Source organism: Salvelinus sp. IW2-2015, linkage group LG1 (genome assembly GCF_002910315.2).
Source record: "Salvelinus sp. IW2-2015 linkage group LG1, ASM291031v2, whole genome shotgun sequence".
Taxonomy (NCBI): Eukaryota; Metazoa; Chordata; class Actinopteri; order Salmoniformes; family Salmonidae; genus Salvelinus; species Salvelinus sp. IW2-2015.
Genome location: NC_036838.1, coordinates 45,657,338 through 45,683,665, shown reverse-complemented (window position 1 = coordinate 45,683,665; position 26,328 = coordinate 45,657,338). Strand labels below are relative to the sequence as shown.

Genomic DNA, 26,328 nt, shown 5'->3' with positions numbered 1-26,328 from the left:
GCGTCATACCCAGGGAAGACTTGAGGCTGTAATCGCTGCCAAAGGTGCTTCAATGAAGTACTGAGTAAAGGGTCTGAATACTTATGTAAATGTAATATTTCAGTTTTAGATTTTTAATACATTTGCAAAAATGTTAAAAAAAAAAAGTTTTTGCTTTGTCATGGGGTAAAACAATGTAATCCATTTTAGAATAAGGCTGTAAAGTAACAACATGTGGAAAAAGTCAAGGGGTTTTCCGAATGCACTGTATGTTACATTTGGTATGGTTACATAAGACAGATGGTTACTTAATGAATAAACAAATGTAGGGTGGTTGATCAGGGTGGATGGGTAGGCATATAACATGAATTTTTAGCAACTCAAAGGTTGCGAGTATGAATCTTATCATGGACAACTTTAGCATTTTAGCTAATTAGCAACATTTCAACTACTTACTACTTTTTAGCTACTTTGCATGTTAAATAACCCTTCCCTTAACCTTAACCCTTTATTAACCTAATTCCTAAACTTAACTTTAACTCCTAGCCTAAATAACGTTAGCCAGCTATCTAGTGTTAGCCACCTAGCCAGAATTCGTAACATATCATACGTTTTGCAAATGGTAATTCATAACATATCATATGAAATGGGTGATGGACATGCACAAATGTATACATAACATATGAAACGTAACAAATCATACTAAATGGAGTGTCTCGGATTTATGAACAACATAATACAAAATGCTCGGAGACCAGGTTGTGTCAACATGACCTCAAAGTTCTGTGGAGAGGTTGGTCACTCAACCACCCCTGTGGACACACCAGAGACCAGGAAGTTGTTCTGAGGAAAAGCATAAAGGGGCATTATGGGAACACACAGGGTGTAGATGGGGGTTGGGTAGGGGGTCAACAGGGTGGAGGGAACAGGGTGAAATAAAATATTATAATAATAATAAGATCCTCAGCCTCAGCGACCATCCCCCGGTCTCTGGGGCATCCACCACCTTGTCATGTCCCAGGACCTTGGAATGGGCTCAGTGGGATGGTGTGTGTTCTAAATTATTGGCATAGTGATTTGTTGAGTGTTTCAGACTGCATGCGGCTCAGAGCGCATAGCCTGGAACATCGGGGCCTTGATTCATTAGCTAGTCACACCCTTAGCGCTGACATTTTCAAACTTGTTACACAGCGTTCTAATTGGCGTGAAAAATTGGACACAGCTACAAACAGTCATGGCTGCATTGTAAATCTGGCTTTGACACCATGTTGTGTGCCATGTTGACTGTCATTTTCCTCTCCCAATGTTAACATGCTGATAAGAAATAGAACACACAGACATGGTTTTGCCTTAGCTGAATTGTGATGGTAAAATTACAAGAAACAATAATCTTACCCATTTCAATAGCTACATGAGTAGACACAGGTGAATGACAGGGTATTCACATCTGGTGAATTGTAATTGATATCATTTCTTTATGAAATAATTATATGCAAATACTGAATGATAATGATGTCATTTATTGCTGAGCACTCTACTCAACAATCATATTTACTTCAAATAGAGTTCTTCAAATAGAGTTCTTCAAATAGAGCATTTAAAAAAGTGAGTTCCCATCAGTATCTTAAAACAATAAACGCATCTTTCAAAAAACACTATTGCAAAGTTACAACCTTTCTAGACATGAATTAGATGGTTGTCATCATAGACTTCATAACAGCTGAAACTGTTTGTGCATTCATTCTATGATCTATATGTGAAAATGTAAAAGCAGACATATATTTTGGTCATATTCAAATATAAATGGATCCTGAACAAGAATATAAAATGACATCATTATGTCTGTAACAGTGCATGTAAAAACATGTGGCATTCTTCATCCACTCATTGGAACATCAATACAGGTGGAAGAGTAAAATGTTCATGACTACCTCAAGGCTGAAATATTACAACCTCAGCATGTACGTGACACACATCTCAACTGCAAACGTGTGTTCAGTTTCATGATTGATATAACGTATGAATTTAACTGTCAAAATTCACAGAATAACACTCAATATAAATGTAAATATAATTTTTTGGTGGTTTTAACTTATACGGTATACCTAGGGCCAGGAGAATTTACTGAGCACCCAAAAAAATTGATACTAGCTGGGACTGCGATACTAGCGGGAAGTGGCACACCTGGCAGCTCAAATAAATAAATAAAGGCCCAGAAAGGATTACACTGCTATTTGATCTCATACAGTCAGAAGTACTTCTTTCCAAACAGCCTTTGTCAGCATGTGGGGGAAACTGCTACATGGGGAAAAACAACATAAGAGTAAAAACTTCAGGAGTGTCCACCTCCAAGGTTAGTAGTAGTGTGTGTATGTTTGTGTGTATGTGTGTGGGGGTGGGCTATATACAGTATTGGGTAGGCCTATATACTGATATACTGGCATCAATATATGAGAGTGTACTTGTAAACAGTGTTATCATGCATGGCTTAATTTAGTCTCTTCCGTTTCTGATTCGTCTCCCTAGGGGATTTGTTGCTTCTTAGCCTCCTTCCCTGCCTCTCCTTGCTCCTCTGAGGAGGGCTCTCCCCTCTCCCTCAGCCCCAGCCCCTGCTCCTGGTCCTGGCTCTCACAGCCCTCCTCTACCTGTCCCTCCTCCTGCCGCCTCTCCCGCTCCAGCATCCTGTAGTTGTAGACGTTCATAACAAAGAGGAAGAGTCCTGCGAACACCATCACCGCTCCACACATGAGGTACAGGTATGTGTAGTCACCAAAGGTGTCCACCAAGGCTCCTGAAGGGGAGGAGAGGGGAGATGTTACTGAAGGTTACATAAAGTAGCTAAGTTTCCCCCCCTATCAGATAAAAAGTTCAGTTATAGGAAGGATAGTTAGACAAGATGCCCACAAAATCCCCCCTGCTTATAGTATATTCCTATCAACAGGTTGTTATGGGTTAAGGTAAGCCTTTCCCCATCTCTCTCCACGGGGTGAATCAGGAGGTGTAACATGGGTATGGTTTAGATGTGCTTTTCAAACTCTGTTCTGTAGAGTAAAAGATCCTACTGGAGACATGACATGGAGCCATTACACCCGACCTTGCTTGCCACGGCTCTCAGGGAAGGCAATTTTGGCTGCTGCACCAGAACAAATCAGGAGTGTGGCCATGTCGATTCTGAAAACGATCAAAATCTAGCCCGCTTCAGAGGAAAGTGACAAATGGAGTTTATATCCGATTGGAGCCATAAGCTTCTTGAACCTCCCCCTGGATCGATCTGCAGTCCTCCCCAACTCACTCAGCCTCCACAGTGAACATCTAATCAACTGTCTGTCCATCCGTCTGTGCATACTGTATAACAATTTGCAGGATCATGCAAGTCAGATGTTTGTAGGAACCACTAAATGGATTAACGAAGGGAAGATCAACTGTGACAACAGTGTACTTTCCCAAGCTATTGTCTGCTCAGTTGATGGTCATTGACTAATTCATTCACAATGAATAACTTTAGAAAGTATAAGACAAGAGCTTGGAACTAGAAGGTTCTATCTGTAAAAAGAGGATTCTGAGATAATTGGCTTTAAAGTTCGAACCCTCATTGGTTTGAATGGTTTCAGCTATTTTTATCTTGTATTCTTTCAAACTTAACAACATGAATTATATAGGTAGAGAATATAAAACAGAACAAGGCTATGTCAATTACACCATTTTTATAAAAATGCAGAAAGAAACTTATAGTTCCAAGCACTCGAACACCCACAGCAAAGCGACACTACATGATTTAACCACATCCCTTTTATGTATCTTATGTAACGTCCCCTTGTTTGTGCAATGAGACAGGGCCTTTGATTGCTCTCTATATTTCAAACTTATATTGAGGTGTTTATCTGTAATGAACTCATTTCCCGCAAACATCAGTTACTAATGGTCAATTACTGAGTCTGGCATTATTGAATCATCTGGGAGACACAATCAACACAACACCCCACTATACATAAACACAGAGTTAGGTTGTTAAATAGAAGGGCAGTTTTCAGGTTAGGTAAACCAATTAAAAGACAGGTCTTAATGAGTCAATTTTCAATTAAGTTGATGATGGAGGCATGAGCTTGTCTCTCTCACTCTGTCTGTGTGTCTGTGTGTGTGTGTGTGTGTGTGTGTGTGTGTGTGTGTGTGTGTGTTGTGTGTGTGTGTGTGTGTGTGTGTGTGTGTGTGTGTGTGTGTGTGTGTGTGTGTGTGTTGTGTGTGTGTTGTTTTGTGTTTGTGGTTTGTGTTGTGTGTGTGTGTGTGTGTGTGTGTGTGTGTGTGTGTGGAGGTCACTTTGCCCGTGGTCCAGTACAAAGCAGCAACAGGGACATGGTCTGATTAATGGCGTTCTATCCTGTGGGTGTGTGCAGATGACCATCCCCCTCATTAAGGCAACCCTTGATTGGCTGAATGGTAATTAAGTCCATCTGGCAGAGTCACCTCTTTTTTAAATGTATTCATAACTTCATTATGGTCCAGGTACGGGCCTCTAATGAGTGAAGTCTGAACTGAGATTCATTAAACACCGAAAGCAAAAGGCTAATTACACCAATTACCTCACTTTCTCCTAATTAGGCTGACCCCCAGGTTTGGGAGGAGGCATGGCGCGGCATGACGAGGCTGGCTGTAATGAGGAGACTTGTAAGGGGAAATGTAGAGACTCTGCCCTCTGGAGAAGAACGCTCAACGTGCAGGGAGGCGCTTATTTACCCCCCATTAAATGAGCACCTCAGAACAGGGTCGCACAAAACAACCAGGAGGACTATACATTTACACCTCATTAAAACTCTGCAGAGGAGAGAGAAGCATAGGAATGCCAACAAACGTGATCCTACTTCTACCAGACAGACTAGACAGACAACCAGTTTGTATGGAGAAGAGAAGTGTGTTCTGACAGAGCCCGTTCTCCCTCCTTTTTCACTCCACCGTTTGTGTCTGTCTGCCATTTCAGAGACTGTGAAATGAGATGGGCTCTAGCAGCACTCTGAGGAGAACATTTGTATTCTGTCAGAGAAAGCCCACAGGTGGTTCAAAGACTAAGCAAGTTCACTTCCATGGAAATGTGTTATTTAACAGCTTTTACTGAGCAGAGAATGTTAGCATTCTTAGTTCTCCTCTGTGCCAAATAAGACCAAAATGAAAGTGGGCTGTATGAGACAGAGTTTTCTACATGTGTGCTATCCCTAGTAATCTCAGGGAAATATGGGCGGGAAACATAACCTTTTTGATTACACACTCAAAAAAACATGAAAGGAAAAAGGTCCTCTAAAACTCACTGCTTGTGGTTTAAAAAAAGAAGACCCGTCTTGGAATAACCTTGCACAATGACTCCTGATGTTCATTTCATCAGTAGTAAGCTATTATTGGGAAAGGTCTTTCTCATCTTAAACCTTAAATTCCGAGAGAGCTTTATGCCATCGTTTTAATAGTAAAGTGTACCAGATTGTGCAAGCTAATTATGATTTTGGGTTAGGGTCAATGATTTGACTTGTATTATCAGCTAATGAAATGAAGTTGGTAACATCGCAATGGTCAAAGTTTTCCGTAACTCCAATAACTGAAACTCTCTAAGCTTGTGTTTGCAGCCAGTGGCAGTAGGTCTATTCTAGACCGAGGGGACCCGGTAAAGAGAGAAGGGGAAAATAGACTGAGAGAAAGAGTCGCAGAGAGACCTTCATTACCCTTACGGCTTCTTAGCTCCGAAAAATGTTCCATAATTTGTGTAGAGGACGAATCCTCTAGCGGGCGTGCCCTGAAAGCCAGAGCGGCCCGGCTTATTTACAACAGTAAATAACCGTGACCAATTACTGCTTTTCTCTGGGCAGGCAGTGCGCTCCAGGCCGCCCTGCTCACCGATGATAATCCAATTCTACTGGAATGTCTTACAATAATGACACCCTGGAAAGTAGTTGGGCTCCACTCCCGCACCATGCAGCATGCAGCGCACGGCCGTGACCGAGGAGCAGAGTGAGAAAGACGGGAACAACTGACTGGCGGGTTTTCTCTGCTCCAAATCCATTTTCTGCTTTATTTACCAAAGTTATTCTAAAGTAGGACTTTTCCTATACTCTGACAATAAAGGTTCTCTCAAGTGCATGCGTAACACTGGGATACTGTCAGCCATGTATTGAATGACCATGGAGAGGTAGTCTTGGGGGAAATGGAGGGAGAGTGTTTGTTGACTAAAGGGGAAATAGTGCTTGTCCTTTGTCAATAGGGAGTAGGTTTGTCTAAAGGTGTCATAGCATTAGTTGTCTAAGAGCTGTATGGTTGTGTATTAACTTGAGAGAGAGGGGGATTGTGTGCTGTGTACAGTGTGTAGGCTTACCTCCAATAGGTGGTCCCAGGAGCACGGGGCAGCACTCTATGATGGTGGCCAGTCCCACTGCACTGGAGAACCGCTGAGGCCCCACCAGGTCCATGAGCGTCTCAAACAGCAGGGCACACACCATTCCAAATGCTATGCCAAAGAACACTGAGTAGGCCGCCAGCCCCCCGTACCCACTGGCCAAGGGACACAGCAGGTGGCATAAACCATTATAGATGATGGCAAAGCTGAAGAAGTACTGTATCCTGGGCCTGATCCATTTAGTGTTAGCCATCAGCCCTGTCAACGGCCTGGCAAACATGTCTACGAAGCCCATGATGGACAAGAGGAAGGCGGAGGAATACTCGTCGAAGCCATGGCTCAAGGCGTAAGGGGCCAGGAACACTACAGGGGCGAAGAAACCAAAGAACATCACCGCGTTCCCTACGATGTAGATCAGAAAGCCCCTGTGTTTGAAGAGCGAGAGGTCCAGAAACTTGTTGAAGTTGTCCAAACAGCCTTTCTCCAACTGTGTGTTGTGTCCATTCACCTGGGCCTCAGACCGGTCAGTGGTAGGTTTCTTTGGGGTTCCGTTTGTCTGCGTGAGTTGGTCTCCAGTTGGCTTTGGACCAATGGGCCTCATGAGAGAGCCGGCAACACAGCAGTTGAGCAGCAGAGCTCCCAGGATGAAGAAACTGCCCCTCCAGCCAAATTGGTTAAACAGGAACTGGTTGATAGGTGCTAAGGTACAGAGGAAGACTGGACTTCCTGCCATGGCCAGCCCATTGGCTAACGGCCTCTTGACTTGGAAGTACTTCCCAATGATGGTGACGGATGGCTGGAGGTTAAAAGAGAGACCAAATCCTGCGGGAAATACAAGAGAGGAGAGCAGTCACGTTCACAAGTTCCATTTTCAGAGGCTAAAACCTTGACATAAACGCCTGGTACTGCAGGATTAAATTAAGACCAATTCTACTTTGTGCACATTAAGGTTCCATCTCATTGAACATTGCCTACTAAAATCTCATTAAGGAAAGCAGGAATAATTTCAGAAATGATTTCTCCATTTAAATGGCAATACATTACAGGCTCCGGGTAGTCCATTCACTACCACCTCCTTTCCCAAAAATCCAATTTAGTAGCATTTCAGCCTGTAAATGAGCATCTTATTCTCTAAATGAGTCTTCACTTTAAGATGTAGAGCTCCAGGTAGCGACCTCGACTGACCCATTCCATCATTCTCACATTTGCTAAATGTCTGCTGCTCCCACACTAATGCCCACTGAGCTACACAATTTCCAAAGCCTTATTTTACGAAATGTACAGATAAAAAAATAGTTCTTAGTATGCATTCCTCCTGGATTAAAATGGCATAATGCCAACACAGATTTTGATTAGTTTTCACCTCCATTGTCTAAAGAGGTGGTCAACAATTATTGCTGTCTCAACTTGATTGAATTAGGAGCCTCATTAAAGTAAACTGATTAGAAATTAATACTCATTTGATTTATTATTTGTCTCTTTTAGAGGGTACATACTAAGAAAATCAATTCCATTTAAATGGTAGCTGCATTTACAAAGAGTTCTGTATCTCAACTACCATCTAAACTCACAGGGTGTTTGTGGTAGCTTTCAACGGACTGGTAAGATGTATGTGAGAAAGGGATGTGTGTGTTAGCCTAGCTAGCGCATCTCACCGGGCCAGGGCAGAGGGGATGCAGAGAGATTAGAACACAACACAAGGCCCTATAGCTATAGCCACCTCCTCCCTCTATTAATCTTCCAGGCCTGCGGGTCTGGCGCTGGCTAATGAGTCTCGTTGGGTGGAGGATGGCGGCGACTCCCGTGAGGGGACCAGGACTGGAGCCTACGGGAAAGAACAGGGGTCCTGGTAGACCATGCTCTCTGGAAACCGGAATGACACTGTCTTAATTACACCTGTGCTGTCCTCACAGTGCTCCGGCCCAAGCCCAGAGGCTGAGAGACTCCCTGGGCCCAGACAGACTGCATGCCAGCCAAGCCAGGGAGACCTGGGCCACCCAGGGAGGATACGCACCCCTAGAGGAGCACCACCAGGGCTGGTTGAGAGATGGAAGAGGGTTGGTCTAGCGGTGGGGTAAACAAGTCTAAGACCCTGTCAGGAGACTAGTTCACTCACACTTTACTTCACATACACAACCTCCAACGAGTCCAGCCATCGTCCCAGATGTCTTTCCTGAAGAAAACTCTGAGGCCTATATCTAAAGTTGTGTTTTATGTATAATGAATCCACTACAGTATCTTCAATAGAACCAATAATTCAATCACATTTAGAGCAAATAGTAAGCTTATGGATTAGGCCTACAGAAACTATTAGTATCTCTCATTAGTCAACTTTAATGGCATTAAAAACAAGTGATTTCTGTTTCTGTTGGCCCACACATAATATACACATCAATCACAAAACAAGCCATGTCAATCAAATGTATGGTATGAGTGGGTACCATACCTCCAATGACTCCTACGCATATGTACAAATGCGTAATGGTATTGCCAAAAGAAGCAGAAACCATACCAACGCCACACATCACTCCACCAGCTATGACCACAGGCCGGCTTCCATAGCGATTGACCAGAATACTGCTGATAGGTCCTGCAAAGAAAAAAGTGAGAGAGGAGAGATGAAAAGGGGAGAGAAAGTGTTCGTCTTAGGTTCATGCAGCATTGAGATAATAGATAGGCAGTTGACATCGGACCGATAGATCCCTCCCGAAACCTAACCCTTGATCTTACGTTACCCCTAATGCACTGCTGTTCAAATATCCACACAAAGTAACTTGTCGAGCGTGAATAGATGGCTGATGTTCTAAATAGTTATCTTACCTACATAAGCAAAGCAGACCAGTGCCTAATTTGCATTTCTCCTGATAATGTTCCCACAGAAAAGTGTGATCAATCATTAAATAGCCTTCTATATTCTGTCTCTCTTTATCCTTCATTCAAAACCCTGCCACAGAGAATATGTACAACAGTCCTTTAGCATCATACAACCTAACACCCACTTCTGTTCCCTGCTAAAACCAGAGGATTTAAATAGTCACTAAATCATTCCCTTCAATTCATTTAACAAAAACAAATGAGGGAGCATCAATCAAAAAAATATGTAGGCTGACACGAATATTGAAATCTCAACATGCTGCCTTTCTAGTCAGTGCTGGAATGATACTGCAAGGCGGGTGATAATTGAAAATAACTAGTAAACAATAAGAAGATTACAGTTTTGGCATACAGCTGAATCCATTGTCCAAAATTGATTTCATACATTAAAAAACACATTTTAAATCGTTCTACATTGATCAGGACTTATGCACATCAAAAGGACGAGCTAAATGTGAAAAAACAAATCATTTCACTCGTCAATTAGACATTATGACAATGACCTTGGTGTTATACTTCATATAAAAGCAGCTGTACACTGCACGTGTTCAAATAATAACTAGCATCCTCATTTTATTTCAGTTTTTTTTTTTTATCAAATCTGCTTATAATCACCTCCAGAGGTACTCTTTCTCCATATCTAGTCTTTTATCCAAAATGCTATGTTTAGTCATTACAGCGTAAAACATTTTTTTTTTTACTACAGCTGAATCTATAGATAAAAAGATACACTTTCATATGTACCTATCTACACGATACAGAAGAAATCTCTGGATTAGCTATTACATAAAAACATGTCATCCTAACAGTGACCTTAGCCATTGCTTGAACAGATTAATTCAGCCTAGTAAACCCTGTGTGGATATAGAGACTAGATGTACATACAGACCCTGTCTTCCTAGTGACTGTGTCACTTTGGGGTGGCATCCCAGACATCATCACAATTTCCTCACCCATTAGAACTTTATCACTCTGGCTCCCTAAGTCATAGGTCCCCTGAAATGCTGTCACGTTCGTCCCATAGGGACTTGTTGTGAGGCCCAAATGTACTGAACCCATGTCTGATATATTCCCCCTGTCTTTTTTCCACTGTGTGACATTGCAAAAGCCGAGTCAAGGACAATATGATAAAGACATGTGCCTCTGCAACTGTGCGTGGGGGAATATTTCACAGAATTCTCTATGCTGGTGAATGCAGGTGAGTCAGGCGCCCTGTCGTCTTTTAACCTTGCAGCCACTGATGGATTTACCTCCAACTCCAATTGGATCATTCTGTTATAATATCTCAGTGTCATCTAATGAGTCATTGAAGGTGCATTATAAAACATCCTTACACTTGAGCCACAGACTGACAATTATGAATATACAAATGTTCATGCAAACAGAGCAAGGATAGACAAAATAAATAACATTTGCAACTGACAGTCCAGACATTTGTGACCTGGATCACTCCATGATGGCCTACTGAACGTGCCCCAGGGTGAATCACCTGCCGCTGCACGGCTCCAATGATAAGTCAAAGAGTGGGTTTGTTTAAACATCCAAATTCGTGTCAGATGCAAAAGCACATGAACAACCCATTTCTAACCCTTCCATATGAAGCCTAACAATAGGCAGCAAGACGCAGCCACTGGTTTAGCAGTTAGTTTTACTCAATATATTACATTTACAGTTTTCCAAGATGAAAGAGGTTGCTGTCAAAGATCAGTGTACTAAAGTAAGAGGCAACAAGGTGTTTATTCTATCAACATGATTAAGTAGGTTAGGTTACTTACAATTGCTTGTCTTTTATCTTAAATAGCCTACTACAGTATTTTCTTCAACTAGTAAACTTACTAAATAAACTACAAACAGATGTTATTATCCCTGAATAATAGATATGATTTTAGAGGAGACAACTGCACAAAGACTTTAATATTTAGTTAATTATATTTAATAATTTGAACACAGCAATACTCATTACTCTTGATCAGTTACAGCTATTACAATGAGTCCTCACATGGAAGATATAGGCCTACATTTTAGGGATGACAAAACAAACAACTAAAACGCTCCATACAAGCCATGCATCCCTTAATACATAATCTGTGCATTGTGGTCATAATGACTCAATGTTGACTCAGAGCTGCTTGGCTACATGCATGTCTACTCACCACCGGCATACATTGCTGCAAGCATGATGGAAGAAATCCATGCAATCTGGCTGTAGGAGGCACCGAAGATCAGCTGGATGTCTTTGAAGAAGACCGTGAGGGCTTTGGGGAAGGCATACGAGAAGCCGATAGAGATGAAGGCCCCAAACACCACAGCCCAGCCCCAGCCCCCGTCCGGAGGGGTGTCCCGCAGAACAGATGCTGGTGCAGGGGACATGTTTCTGTTGATAGAAGGGAGGAGGATGATGATCTAAGTGTTTCATGAAAGCAAAAACATAATCTTGAACGTACCTTTTTTTAGAAAGCAGAGTACCTTTTTTTAGAAAGCAGATGAATCACCACAGAGAGCAGTCAATCAAATCATCACTTTATTTACCCAAACCAATTGTTTGACTCGGGTGTCAGGATTGTGTAATAATTTTTGTTGACACTAAATAAGACCTAAATACGAGTTTATCAAGAAATATCCTCTGTAGTTGTTTTTCATCTGCACTACCCATTGACTGAAATATTAATTTTGCCATATTTACGTCATAATGACCACTAAAGAGGCCAATTTTGCACTTACAATAAAATATATACAAATATTTGTTCACTTTTTTTTCACCTCCGACACTTATGTTATGTGAAAAAAATCCCAAACTTGTTTTTTTCGTGTCTCAGAGGGATATGGAAGTTGCATCAGTCTACCTGATGATGAGACGCACACCGCAGCACGTAAACGAACGAGGGCACTTTAGTTTAGGTTCTAAGAATGTAATTTCAGAAGTAGCCTAATGATGATTTGTGCTACCTTCAGCAAACGAAGACTCAACTGTGGTTTGTACACGTGGATATCCGACTTGGAATACATACACACAACAGAAATTTGAAGCGCGTCAAAATATTATACATTGGATGCAAGACAAAAAAATAAAACGATCTTACCTTGGTGACGAATAGCGAAGAACTTAAACTCCCGGTTCACGCACAAAGTTTCTGAAACATCGATTTGATTTTTCAGTCGACTTTAGACATGTGTACCTCATTTGCCCCTATTGGTTCATTGAATTAGAACGGTGACTGTCTTCTGCTCCCAAAAGTCTAGGAATTAGCATTTTAGGCTCCTAGGCTATCAATTCTGGCCGGTTTATCTTTTAGCCAAACACAAATCTATTTCTGATTGTCTTATCTTTCACTAAAAAGGTCACAAGAATGTCGCTACTCAGGGATGTCAACTAGGTCTATTTGTTACAAAAGTTGCAACCTTGTAACTAACTGGTGATGGGTATCATGTCTCATAACATGTTACATGAATGTGATCTAGGTTAGCCTACTTTCAAAAATAGCTTCATGCATATGCACAAACATATATAATATATACACACATATGCATAACACACACACGGAGTATAGGCTACAAGGGGAATAAAAAGTTCGAAAACATTCATTCAGCACCAAATAATCATATGGCAATAAAAAGTCACTATGGTTTCACTTGTCATTTTATTCTCAAATGATGTGCAATGTGAATTTCACAGTTGAGCTCAACCACCACTATTCCCCATACTATACTACACAGACAAACCAGCAAACAAAAAGAAAAGCAGTAAGATTCCACTGGTAGTAGCCATCCATGCAGGATGCATACATACAGGGCTTGAATGAGTTTGGGCATGGCCACACAAGGCCAACTATATCTTTTGCACAGAAAGCACATTGACTGGCTGATTCGTTGTACGCTTTAAGTATTTCACAAAACTGATGTGTTGGAGATCATGTAACATTGGACTTACAGATATGCTTGTTGTGAAGTTTTGGTAAAGCAAAACTACTGAGAATATTTACATTTATGAGCAGATATTCATCTTGTGTGGGATACAGAACAGAATCGCTCTACTATAACTAAACATAGAAAATTGAAAAACAGCAATTGAAAATAACATTTCTACTTTTCAAGTTATAAAATAAAAAAAGTTGTAAAAAACTGTGCAAGTACAGCAAATGTATATTACACATGAAACAAGACATTTAAATACAGTACTGTTTATCAATAGAAATCCTGAGTTGTCCATTCCTGGTTCCCATGTGACTGAGTTTTTAGGCATTTGGGGAAACCCCTTTTCTCCTTCCTCACCCATGGAGGGCACTGCTCTGGCCAGAGCAAACCAGTGCCAAGTGATGTGCACTATTTTTCTTTACAAAAGTTCATGTCCACAGCTACAAACAGAACGTTTACACACTACTCTCCATTTCAAATTCTGTGAAGACAGAACTGCATTTCCCAAGATTGCTTTGTGGTTAATGATATATTTTGGGGAAATGCTTTAAATATGAGATCAAATAAATGATCATATGTAGTGCAAAGATGACACAGGAACCTGCATGAGGAAATTGACGTCATTGAATTTGTTACAGTTCCATAGGGAACGTCACTCAATTGCTGTTACTTATTTAATATATACAAGATCATCAAAAAAGCAGCACCAATAGTTAGTTATTCTCAATGTCATAGCATACAGATGGATTCATGTAGAAAAGAAGCTATCTGTGGTAATGCTCTGTCCAGGTGGGTGCTGCTTGGTCAAGTTTGCAGTGACGGACCGTTGAAGAGTGATTCAGTGCAATGATAAATAAGACTTGAGACAGACTACCTCGCCAGGCTAAACACACAGGACTACTATCTGGATGCCCCCCACCCACCCACCCACCCATAGGCACAATGACATCCCCCTTGGGATCTGCACTAAATTACACACCAACAATCTCTACTTTACTCCTCCTCAGACAACTACTGTACAGCAGCCAGCCACACAGGCAAATATTGAAACATTTCAACGAGCAAAGGTAAGTACCCAAATTAGGCTTGAAAACAAAATGTAATGCACTTCAACGAGCGTAAACCTAAATGTAGGGCTGTGACGCTACCAGCATTGCAATATTTTATCAATGGCAAAAATGAAAACACGAAGCAGACCACCTGCTTTGGCCCTTTAAAAACCTGCTGTATGTAAAATATTGTGCTATAGTTTGGAAAATAAATAAAGGTGACTCCGGATAACATAATGAGGTATGTTTCCAACTTTAGGACTGTTATCCTAAAGAAGTTAAATCTGCTTCATTTTTTGTTTCCTTGCCACAATACTAAGGAGTATCGCGATACTGGTATCGTCCCAGCCCTACCTAATTGTATCAAAGTTTCCTTAGTTATAGCTACTTGAAACTTCAACAACTTTTCAGATGAACCAAAACAAGTTCTTAAATGCATTTTGGCATTTAAGAGGTAGGTTAACCCAAACACTTTTTTAAAGCAGATTGTAATGAATACCAGACATGCTGAAAAAATACGACAGAAAAGACTATTCTGCAGCGAGCTGCCCACACTTTGGCCAAATCAATACATCAGCCTGAACCATGTCCCTTCATTCCTTATCTGACTTCTGTTAAGTTGCTATCAAAGCAAACTGTTGCCTGGTTCGAAATGTCGCACTTATCTTGGCCAACCACACATCTGACGCCCTGCTTGTTTCTCCAATGTGGAGAGTGAATCGTCTAACTTCTCTTAAGTTGTCTTGGCATGTGAAACTCGTTGCAACAAAATGGATGCCAGCTCTGAGAGTCCATTGCATTAGTCTACAAATTGAAAAAGTATAAATCCAACTGCAACGAAGCCAAATAGCACATTGGTTGACAACTTAGGCCTTCTCTTGAAAGCAAAGTATTCGTTTCAGAAAATAGCATCATACCGATCACACATGGCAATAATACTAAATTGATCTAAATCACGAGCACACTTCATACACAACTAATAAACACTTCCACAAAGACGAACTTGCTGTAGGGAGCAATCATCATTCAAATCAATACAAAAGTCAGACACAAAAAACCCTCAATCTGAGCTAACAACCTACCAATGAGCAACACTGCTCATCTTACCCGTATGAATATATATATAACATTTTTATGATTTATATATATATATAATTTTCACTTTATGCTAACATGTCGCGGTTCCATAACTAGAGGGTACTTCATCTGATCCATCAACTGCATGTCAATCAATTGTAAAATTTTTAACCTATATATGCTTTTAAGATTAAATGGAACAAAATGGCTCAACAACAAGCAAACATAATAATTGCACTTATAATTCATTGGGCTGTTAAACAAGCATCAGTTTGGGTATTTGGTGCTGAGTGGAAGAAAAAAAAATATATATACTGCAATCTTTTGAAAGCACCCCCATTTGATCGTGTTAAACCTTATATTTTAATGCTTTAAGACTAAACTCTTAACTGCCCTTGTGGTGCAAAACAGGACAGCATCAGGCACAAGACAAGCAGGACCTCACGCTCCCTCCTCCCGGATGGGTTCAACCCAATAAATGTTTGTCACATACACCAGATAGGTCCAGTGAAATGTGATGTTTTACAGGATCAGCCTTATCAGTACAGCGCCGCTGGAGCAAATTAAGGTTAAGTGCCTTGCTCAAGGGCACAGAGATTTTCACCTTGCCAGCTCGGGTATTTGAACCAGCAACCTTTCGGTTTCTGGCCCAATGTTCTAACCGCTAGGCTACCTGCCACCCATTCACCAAGGCCCTCTCAGAGCACTTTCTGAAGACACTGCGGGTACAGTTTGGCCACCACACATTCAAAATGGCGGCCCAGGTCCCAGAGGCGGTCAGGCGTCTCGTAGACTTTGGTCCAAGCATCCGCCTCGTCGTCATACTGGTAGAGGGAGTTCTTCCTGCTGGTACGGAACACGTGTTCCTCCACCATGACCTGCGTGGCTCGGACAAACAGGTGCAGCTTGCCCTGGAGGAGCAGAGCCTTGATGTAGGGGCTGGTGGCCTGGTCGAAGGGAAGGTCCCTCTTTCGGGCCCAGGTGTTCTGCTCTATGTCATAGACCTCCATGGTGAAGGTGCGCTGGTGGTTCCTGCAGATGCCAGCGATGTAATAGATGCAGTTCTTGTGTAAGACAACCAGACCCTGGCTCCGGGGTACACTCATGGGGGACAGGTGGCCCCAGTAGTCCTTGCGAGGGTCAAAACAGAAGAAGTACTCACCTGTTAAACAGAGAAAAGAAGCACCAGTGTTAAGACACATTTTGAAAAAAGAATGAACTGTAGCTTTATATTTATTTAGTCTCCTACACCTGCCAGCAGAATACCACAGCTGGCTTACCTCTGAAGCTAAGCATGGTTGGTCCCTGGATGGGAGACCAGATGCTGCAGGAAGTGGTGTTGGAGGGCCAGTAGGAGGCACTCTTATCTGGTCTAAAAAAAGATTCCAATGCCCAAGGCAGTGATTGGGGACATTGTGTAGGGTGCCATCTTTCGGATGGGACATTAAAACGGGTATCCTGACTCTCTGTGGTCACTAAAGATCCCATGGTACTTATCGTAAAAGTAGTGGTGTTGACCCTGGTGTCCTGGCTAAATTCCCAATCTGGCTCTCATACCATCATGGCTACCTAATCATCCCCAGCTTCCAATTGGCTCATTTATCTCCCCTGTAACTATTCCCCAGGTCGTTGCTGTAAATAAGAATGTATTCTCAGTCAACTTGCTTGGAAAAATAAAATACCTCTCCTGAAGCTTTTTCCCACTGCATTTCAAGGTCCCATAGTCGCTCACTATCCCGACTCACCTTGGAGGATGTAGATGTGGTCTCTGTACTCCACAGCGCTGTGAAACTCCATGGCGACAGGCATGGGGCTGACGGCAGTCCAGCAGTTATCCCTGGCATCGTAGCACTCCACTGACTTCAGTGCATTCCTTCCATCCCCTTCGTACACACGGCCCCCCAAGGCGTACAGCTTCCCACAGCAGTGGACCAGCCTGCAGCCGATCCGGGCCCGTAGCATGGGCGAACGTGCCAGCCAACGGTTCCCTGCATGCTCGTATTGCCAGAAATCGCTCTCCGCCCGGTGGTCGATGGACACCTCGCTGTTGCTAGGGCGATAGCCCCCAGCGATGAAGATGTCGTTCTCCGATGACACCAGGATGCCCACCTCCCGCAGGTCATTGGGGGGCTTGCAGAGCTTGAACACCTTCCCAGCAGCAGTGTCCAGGCAAGGCACGGTCTGCTTCTTCCCTGAGTGTTTGTGTGCCGCGTCAAAGCAGATGACCATCTCGGAGGCGGTCATGCCCAGGCGCTGAGAGCAGCCGTTGAGACGTGCCTTGGCTTCGGCAGGTTCCCTGGACAGAGAGAGGGCGCAGGCGAAAGGGGCCGGGATGCGGCTGAGAAAAGAGTCATCCAGGAGGGGCAGTCGGATGCATTGAGAAAACACCTCAGCCAGGTGGGTCTCCCTGCGAGGGCTGTCGTGCTCCAACCAGCGCACAATGCTCTCATACACATGCTCTTCCTTCTCCACGTTCAGGTCATCGTTGTTCAGGATGCTCACCAGCTGCTCCTTGGTGAGCTGGAGGAACTCCTGCTCCCATGCCACACACAGGAACTACAACACAGCACAACACCGCATGTTACATTTCATCTGTCACAGCATGCTCAACTAACAGACGCAGACCTGGGATACTTATCTAAATCTTATTTAGTGTGTCATCTACCATATGTACTTCAATGTGTTCTCACATTACTGTAGTTATAAGGCCATATTAACAACAGATCCATACATTAATCCTTCCCAAAAGGCGAGCAAAGTGAAGCATAACAGTGTAAGAGAACAGCTTGTTCTTTGAATAAAACCCACCTTCTTGCGTATGTAGTCCTGGGAGCGCTCCCTCAGCAACTGGTGGCCGTAGGCGTCTGCGAACATGTAGACCCCGGTGCAGTTCTGGGGGTCCAGACGGCTGATCATGAACAGGGCACACTGGTCCTGCAGGGCTGGGATCTGGAAGATGCTGGCTGCCGTGAACAGGGCCTGGACATTGGACTCGGACAACATGACTCTGGACGTGTAGGCATAGTCCAGGACCAGGTGCATGGACTCAGACTCAACCCCAATGAGCCGCACCTCCCTCTGGCTGCTCTCTGTAAGGCCACTGGTGAACATGGACCTGGTAGGAAGAAGAGGAAACAGAAAATGCATAAAAGCTTGAACGGTGTTGCAGCATATTCTGATCCCAGATGTGTTTGGGCTCTTGCCTACTCCATTGCTGTCATTGACATGACAATAAGTTACAGAGTTGGCATGATGGCGCAAACAAATTGGCACTCAGGCTAGTTGCGGCATTTGTTATCATATAAAAGTTTGACCCTTCAAAAACTCAGCATAGCTAATACATTTCCCTCAACTTAAAGTGATACCCCAAATGTAAAGGACTAGAAGCAAGCAAACGCCTCACACATATCTGACCTACCTAAAGTAAGGGCTGATTGCTGCAAGAACATTTCGGTGACACGGAAATGTCTTGCCATGGTCCACCTCAACGACAATGTCTGTGAGCTGTGCTTCATCATACAAGGCTTTGAGCTGCTGGAGGATGTTACAGGCATGAACGGCATCAACCCCACTGTAGGTTGTGTTCGCAGGAGTCACATTCTGTACTTGTAACAGCTTGCCTACGTCTATGGAACAAACATGAAAGAGACAACATGCCTTTTAAAAATTATCGATTAAACAACACTGACATATGAGAGTCACAAACAAAAGGCTACAGATTTTTAAATTATGTTGGTAGTAAATAAGATTACTTAACGTTAGTGGCATCATTAGCTAGCTATATGCAGCACAATTGAGTCAAGTGTACTTTACAGAGTGGAGAACAAATACTCTAGCTACAACACGTGGAGATTTGTAGCATTAATCTATTACTGAACTAAAATTACTTTTCGATACTTGATATACCTTGTTTGTAGTGGTAACGTTAACGTTACCAGTGTACCATGGAAATCCCCCACCCAGTTCAACTTGTGTGATCGAGTTAACATAATGACAGAACATAATGACAGAACAAAGACCCGTCTAAAACAACGAGGCTTTCACAACAAGCTAGCTAGCTCTGCGGATTAGAAACTCACAGTTGCATAGCACCAGAGCAAGTTATCCGCGGCATTATTAGCCGGCTAAAGTAGCTAGAAAGCAATCTTTTAGCCCTTAAACCAGTCAAAACGGTCACTAAAACCACCTAACGGATAGCCACGAATCTAATTTGATCGTTAAGGATATCGTGCTCATGATGTTGAAATGGAGCTAGCCAGTTTTCTGGCCAACCACCGTTCATTGTTCGTCAGGATGAGACGTGGTTACGTTAAGTACTGTGGCTAACTGGACATATCTACTTTTCTGTTGGCTAACTATAGTAGTGGTTGATATTAAACTAGTCAACTACCTAACTACACACTTTGACAACTATTAATAAAAGCTAAGATAGATACGAACAGGTTGACAGTATTAGCCACGACTGTCATTTGCATACAAAGACATGCAATTGTTTACAGACTCCGCTGTACTAGCTAGCCATCTATCTGATCGAGTTAGCTAAGGTTATAGCAATGCTAACTAGCTAGCACACTTTTTAAATAAGCCATTCGCTTACAGCTTCACTTGTAGCTAAAACAAAGAGAAGTAATTGTCTATGACTTTTGTCAGAGTGTAATCTCGGTTATATATCCTTCAGTATGAATTATGGAACTTTAAAATGCGTTAAATAAGTTTGAATCGTCAACACAAACAATCAAGAAACGCTAACCTCCACTGGCAGCCATTCTCCCCCAGTCTTTCTCAAACTGGTCTACAAGCTCAAAGCGGTTAAGGCTAGAAGGGATACAGCTTTTGTTAGATTTGACTTTTCGTACTAACAGGTTAAGATAATTTACGCAGCATGTTATGATAATTAACGTAGGATAATTATGTTATGGGAAGGGTTAACTAAAATGCAAAACATTTCAACTTTTGACGTTAATTTGATAAAAGCTGAATCCCTTCTAGCCAAAATCGTCTCAAAGCAAACTGTAAAACGTCACTACTGTGAGCCCCGGAAACAGACGACAGCCTATCGCAAGAGAGAGCAAGCCAATAAAATTATTTTGGATAAAGAGAAAGCAAAATAAAATATCAAAGCAACCTTTCAAAAATAGATGATCAATTTATTGTCTCATTTTGACATAGCCCACAATTTTCCGCAAATAGGTAAATGTGAGTTACTGGTACTAATTGATTGTCTAAGTGAAACATACGTTTTCTCCAATCAAAGGCTAGATTATTGCATTGTATTTTCAAAGACATTTTGATACATTAAATGTATCCTACAAAACACAGAAAAAAGGAAAAGCTATATGCTATTCATCTATATGTTCTTTTCACATTAAAATTATATTTTATATAAATATAATGAATACACCATAGAGATATATATACCCAGAGCATTTTATTTAGGAGAGAGAACGTTTTTGTAATGTTACCCAGATTTGACCCAGTTTGAGTGTCCAGCTTTCCATTAGGTAGGGGAAGATTTTATTTCTGTTAGCAAAAACCTCCTGAAAACCTATTTAGCATGTTTTGCCATTAGTGTTAGGGGAGCATTCCCTAAATGTCTAACAGAATTTACCCTGAACGTTGTTGCCATGTTCTCCGAATATCCAATATTAATGTTCTAGACACGCATGGGAATGTTGCAAGAATATTCCCGTGTCCAGTTTTCTGAGGGTTAGGAAAATATTCCATTAATGTCCCACCAAACATACACAGAAAATGGTTGCCATGTTCTTAGAATAATAGATAAGAAATGTTCTACACACTTTTCATGGGAACGCTGCAGTAACATTTCTGTGTGTCACCTGATGGTCCCAAAGAAAAATTCGCAAAAAAAAAAAAAAATTCATTACACACCATGCCTTGTTACTGTTTCCATTTACATCGCTTTCTATTGGCATGATTATGGACACGCACATTCACACGCACACGCACACGCACACACGTACACCCACACACATATTTGACACACTTTGACTACAAGAAGACATGCTCAACTATATAGAATCAATAAATACTGATATTTTTATGAGAGGTAGTGGACATGTGGTAATAATTTGTGCTCAAAGGCTAATCCTACAGATTCCCATCTTTCAATGAGAAACCAATTTTAATTAGATCAGTTAGGGGTGTTGTAACTGTTGCCAAATAACTACATTAACATACAGTATATTGCTAAGAATGTAAGAGTAGTGTGTCTCTCCTAGCAGATCTTGAACCCAGGCCACCAGCACCAAGCACCAATGACCTAACCATGGTCCCAATAAGGGACCCCATACTCAACTGGCGAACTCAACATACTCAACTGAAATAAGTAAATCAAATCAACGATGAGAGAACAGTCAGATTAACTGATAAATGACACAGACATGGTGGCGTAGGAAGAAGATCGGAATGCCGTGAACAAAGAGATTTTGAGTTAAAATCCCAAGGGAGGACATGTTGAATAATAACTACTGTATAAATGAACATGCACATTGTAACCATGTATGTTAAAGTGTGTCAAATATGTAAATTGTAAAAACACTGTATGTTAAAGCATTGTGTGAAATCCCTAATCTTGCCAACAAACAAAGAGCTGTGAATGGATCAGTGGTTCACCAATCAGAGCCTTGATGGGCTCGGCCACAGTAACAAGGGGTGATGTGTAATGATGAAACACTCCGATTAGGCTATTTTCCTCCAGTGTGGATGCTCGCCCACATTTTATAATTAGATTATGTATAATTTACAGAGATGGGTAGAGTACGGAAAATATGTACTTCAGTAAAAGTACTATTACTTAGATTGTAATTTACTCAAGTAAAAGTATGCCTCTTAAGAAACCATTCAAGTAAGAGTAAAAAGTATCCAGTCAGAAAACTATTTAAGTACTAGTTAAAAATGTTGTTTGGTAATTTCATTTTACACTCCATGGCAAACTGTGACAGCGACAACAAATTAGTGCAATTTATTTGACATTCATTTATTAGTGGAGATGTCTTCCAGCACAGGTAGTTTCCAATGAAGACTGACGTCAAACAAAGTTTGTAGGCTGGACAGTTTCAATTAAGGTCTTATTCACAGTTGACTTAATATCTATCAATGTGCTCAATTTCATAAAAAGGTAAATGGTACTCGAATTTTACAATTTAAATAGCATTAATGACAATTCATTTTACAAGTAGATGTGATGGTGAATGCGTACTAAAAATATTTGCTCCAAATGTGATGTTACATTTTTAATTCAGAATGAAATATCAAGGTTGATCAGTCCAACAATCAATATCTAAATGTTACTATCAATCATGTTAATAGTATGCAAATTCAAGACACATTTCAGCATGGAATAAAATACATTTTATACATCAATTCTCCTAACCTGCTACTAAAAGAACAATTTTAACAAAAGCTGTATCCCTTCTAGACAAAAGCGGATTTACCCTCCATCCTCCTTCTCTTCCAAACCTCTCCTTTCCATCTTGAAGGGGTGTTTTGTTTTCTTTGCTGGCACATTCTCATTCCCCTCTGCTGTGCCACTACAAGCTGTAAATAAAAACACACACACAAACATTTTTGATTTCTAGTATATGGTGTACAAAAACCTTACTAAGATGATAAACTGCCTGTATGGCAGTTGTGCTTTTGACATTTAGACACACACACACAGAGTGAGAGAGAGCAGTAGAGTGGGAGGATGCTCGCTGGACTGACCCAGCTCATGTTAGCTAGCTACATAGTTGACACTGCAGCTAGTTAGCTAAGGACAGATAAAAATGTACTGGGCAGGGTTTGCTTTGGGAGGGTTGTGTGTTTTTTTTTATGGGAGCAGGTGATGATAGTGTGTTTTTTCCCTGGTTTATTTATTGGTCTTTGCAGATTTTACTATATCATTTCTTTCCTGCTAGCCACATTTCCTCATCTGCTGCATGCGCCTCCCCCATATCAAGGTGTTTTGGTACTTCCCTTATGCACTACATTTTCCATCTGCTAACTTTATATAAACTGGTGTGGATCCCTGAATGCTGATTGGCTAAAGGCCAAGGTATATCAGAACGTATACCACGGGTATGACAAAACATGCATTGATGCTGCTCTATTTACGTGCTAACCAGTTTATAAATAGCAATAAGGCACCACAGGGGTTTGTGATATATGGCCAATATACCACGGCTAAGAGCTGTTCTTATGCACGACGCAACGCGGAGAGGTGAGGTGCATCATTGCACATGAAAAAACAGTGAAGACATGAAACAATCCGCTCAAAAGCTCTCCTGTGTGATCTTGTTTAGGGATAATACAATTACCTACCTAGACTATAGTAGCCTACAACACCACAATGCAACAAATACTTGGATTATTGTTTTCAAGTTGGTACAAAATTCTACTCTAGGCTGCAGTGAAAATGTCATTGGAATAACTGTGCAAAAGTCTGTGATTTGAATGTTTCATTCCATTTGGATCCATTTTGGGTCTACTCTGGACAGTTTAGAAAGAAACAGTAGCAGACCTGTCTGGCTAAATTTTTACTTCTGATACTGAATGCGCAGTCTGTTGCAGATCATCATTCTCCCAAGTAGTCCTATAATAATGTTGCCACAACTGTATGCTCCCGACAGGCCCAATTATTCAGAAAAGCTTAACGCAAGCTCTGTCTCCAATCCAAGTGGCTATTTCTCTCGCACCTATAACCTAATGCTCAATATATCAAAAATATTGTCATTTAACTTTTAAAATGTATAACCTTTTATATGTGGCATAAACACAACCAGTCAACATTTTAATCTGATTAGGCTACTTCAAAGTCTCCTGTAGGCATGCGCACATTTGTCCAAAATATAATTATAGCATCCTCAAAATGGCTTGACATAACCAGGTTTCCATCCAACCTTTTATGCGAGGAAAGTTACGTCAGATAAAAAAATGTCACAAACATCATGGGAAAGCTTGCAGTTTATTAGGCTACAGATAAAATAAATTAGGATGAACTTCACAGGTGGTGAAAGTGCACGGCGTGATGCGCTTGATGCGCCTTTCAATAAATATCAAGGGTTTTATTCTGGAGACATGATGATCGATGCTTGGCTGCCGTTTGACAAAATAATAAATAATCTCACTTTTGTGTATAATAATCTCATTATGTAGCAGGCTATACCCGTACTGTATCGTGAGCTGGTGGCAGAGCGCACATGCCAATACATAGAGGGCACATTCACTACACCTACACAATTTTTGTGGACAAAACCATCAGTAGGCCTACAGTGAAAAATGCTACTATCAATCATGTTAATAGTATGCAAATCAGACACATTTCAGCATGGAATAAAATACATTTTATACATCAATTCTCCTAACCTGCTACTAAAGAACAAATTTTAACAAAAGCTGTATCCCTTCTAGACAAAAGCGGATTTACCCTCCATCCTCCTTCTCTTCCAAACCTCTCCTTTCCATCTTGAAGGTTGTTTTGTTTTCTTTGCTGGCACATTCTCATTCCCCTCTGTTGTGCCACTACAAGCTGTAAATAAAAACACACACACAAACATTTTTGATTTCTAGTGGAAAATGCTATGGAAACCCATTTTACTTGTATTTTTTATTCAGTACATGGGAATTTACCACACAAAGTTATTTTTATGTGCCCTACGTATTTACTCACAGACTTTAATTCGCAACAACTCAATTTGATGGAAACACAAATGTGATGGGAAAATGTGCATATTGTTTTTGTGCAGATTTTCGAATATTCCCATGAAAATCTGTCCCCAACTGGATGGAAACCCAGCTATTGACACCCTAAAGACTCTGGCAGGTGCGCTAGTCCAGTGTCACTTTGATTATGCTGCACATCATGGTTCATCAGCAGCCCCAAACATCTGAAGAATAAAATACCAGCCAAACAAGCTTGTAAGAATTGTATTCAAACTCCCCCCTCATACTCGTCTGGGGGTTGAGCATTTTTTTGTCTGTATCTCTGTAATGTGTCTGTATCTCTGTAATGTGTTTGTATCTCTGTAATGTGTCTGTGTCTCTGTAATGTGTCTGTATCTATGTAATGTGTCTGTATCTCTGTAATGTGTCTGTAATGTATCTCTCTAATGTATCTCTCTAATGTCTCTGTATCTATGTAATGTATCTATGTAGTTGTATATCTATTTATGTAAAAAAATAGGGACCACAATGGAAATAAGTCCCTTTTAAACATCTTTGTACTGTGTGTATATGTATTTATTTTTACTGACAAATTAAATCAATCAATCCAAACTGTGCAGCGGCCATTTGATGAATAGAAAAAGACATCTGTTACAAAACACCAAAAAGGTTAATCACATTCAGAGATTGTCAAGCCAAGCCTTCGATACTGGGTAAGCCCACAAGGTAGGGGGGATGTATTTTCTGTTTGTCGAGATTGACATAGTCTATTTACTGTGGTGTTGAATACGCAAACCATGATATTGAAGTGCCTGAAATGGGTACGCTTTGTTTGGTTCGTGGTACATTGGTACAGAAACCTGTTGGTGGAATATTTGTTGCATATATTTTATGTCATTATATAAATATGGCATCAAAATGTTGAATATCTGATTTTCCGCTACACTCTTAGAAAAAAAGGTGCTTTCTAGAACCTAAAAGGGTGCTTCAGCTGTCCCCATAGGAGAACCCCTTGAAGAACCCTTTTGAGTTCCATGTAGAACCCTTTACACAGAGGGTTATACATTGAACTCAAAATTGTTCTACCTGGAACCAAAAAGGCTACTCCTATGGGGACAGCCGAAGAACCCTTTTGGAACCCTTCTTTTTAAGGGTGTAGCTGATCATTGTCTCTGATCGTAGTTTAATGAAACAGGCAGGGAGAGTGAGGTTGGCCATGGTTTGTTAAACCCTCAACCTTCTGGCCAGTAGTCCTGCGTGACATCGACTGTGCCACAAAAGCATGCTGAAGCGGTGAAGTCAATACTCACATTTATAAACACAGGGTTGCTACAGTTATTGTTATTTATGGTCGTAAACATTATTTTTAGATAATTCTATGAGGGAGAGGGTGTGCAATTTATT

The 26,328-nt window shown here is 41.3% G+C and overlaps 2 protein-coding genes across 4 annotated transcripts; both read right to left on the bottom strand.

Annotated features, from left to right (window-relative positions):
* Positions 1-1,483: 1,483 nt before the first annotated feature.
* Positions 1,484-12,454, bottom strand: LOC111968501 (monocarboxylate transporter 2-like). Of its 3 annotated transcripts, none has more exons than XM_023994115.2 (5): positions 12,304-12,454; positions 11,377-11,597; positions 8,796-8,939; positions 6,329-7,171; positions 1,484-2,770 (listed from the first exon to the last, which is right to left on the bottom strand). In XM_023994115.2, the coding sequence occupies exons 2-5, from the start codon at positions 11,591-11,593 to the stop codon at positions 2,502-2,504; spliced, it is 1,473 nt and encodes a 490-aa protein (XP_023849883.1). In that variant the 5' UTR covers positions 11,594-11,597; positions 12,304-12,454; the 3' UTR covers positions 1,484-2,501. The 3 variants fall into 3 exon arrangements, with proteins under 3 accessions (XP_023849883.1, XP_023849902.1, XP_023849892.1); XM_023994134.2 differs by lacking the exon at positions 12,304-12,454 and adding an exon at positions 12,170-12,269; XM_023994124.2 differs by lacking the exon at positions 12,304-12,454 and adding an exon at positions 11,690-12,144.
* Positions 12,455-12,842: 388 nt separating this feature from the next.
* Positions 12,843-20,285, bottom strand: LOC111968493 (kelch repeat and BTB domain-containing protein 8-like). The gene is made up of 5 exons (XM_023994103.2): positions 20,012-20,285; positions 18,680-18,887; positions 18,070-18,376; positions 17,007-17,817; positions 12,843-16,423 (listed from the first exon to the last, which is right to left on the bottom strand). Exons 1-5 carry the CDS (start codon positions 20,025-20,027, stop codon positions 15,960-15,962), a joined length of 1,806 nt encoding a protein of 601 aa, XP_023849871.1. The 5' UTR covers positions 20,028-20,285; the 3' UTR covers positions 12,843-15,959.
* Positions 20,286-26,328: the final 6,043 nt, after the last annotated feature.

What these genes read in the sequence shown, in the direction of transcription:
- LOC111968493 (XM_023994103.2), bottom strand. An exon ending in GCAATCAGCCCTTACTTTAG is followed by an intron (nt 18,377 to 18,679) that starts GTAGGTCAGATA and finishes TCTTCCTACCAG; the next exon opens with GTCCATGTTCACCAGTGGCC. An exon ending in CCACATCTACATCCTCCAAG is followed by an intron (nt 16,424 to 17,006) that starts GTGAGTCGGGAT and finishes TCTGTTTAACAG; the next exon opens with GTGAGTACTTCTTCTGTTTT.
- LOC111968501 (XM_023994115.2), bottom strand. Translation starts at nt 11,593, where the DNA reads ATGTCCCCTGCACCAGCATCTGTTCTGCGGGACACCCCTCCGGACGGG. An exon ending in TGCAGCAATGTATGCCGGTG is followed by an intron (nt 8,940 to 11,376) that starts GTGAGTAGACAT and finishes TTTTCTTTGCAG; the next exon opens with GACCTATCAGCAGTATTCTG. An exon ending in CCTGGGACCACCTATTGGAG is followed by an intron (nt 2,771 to 6,328) that starts GTAAGCCTACAC and finishes CCTCCCCTTCAG; the next exon opens with GAGCCTTGGTGGACACCTTT.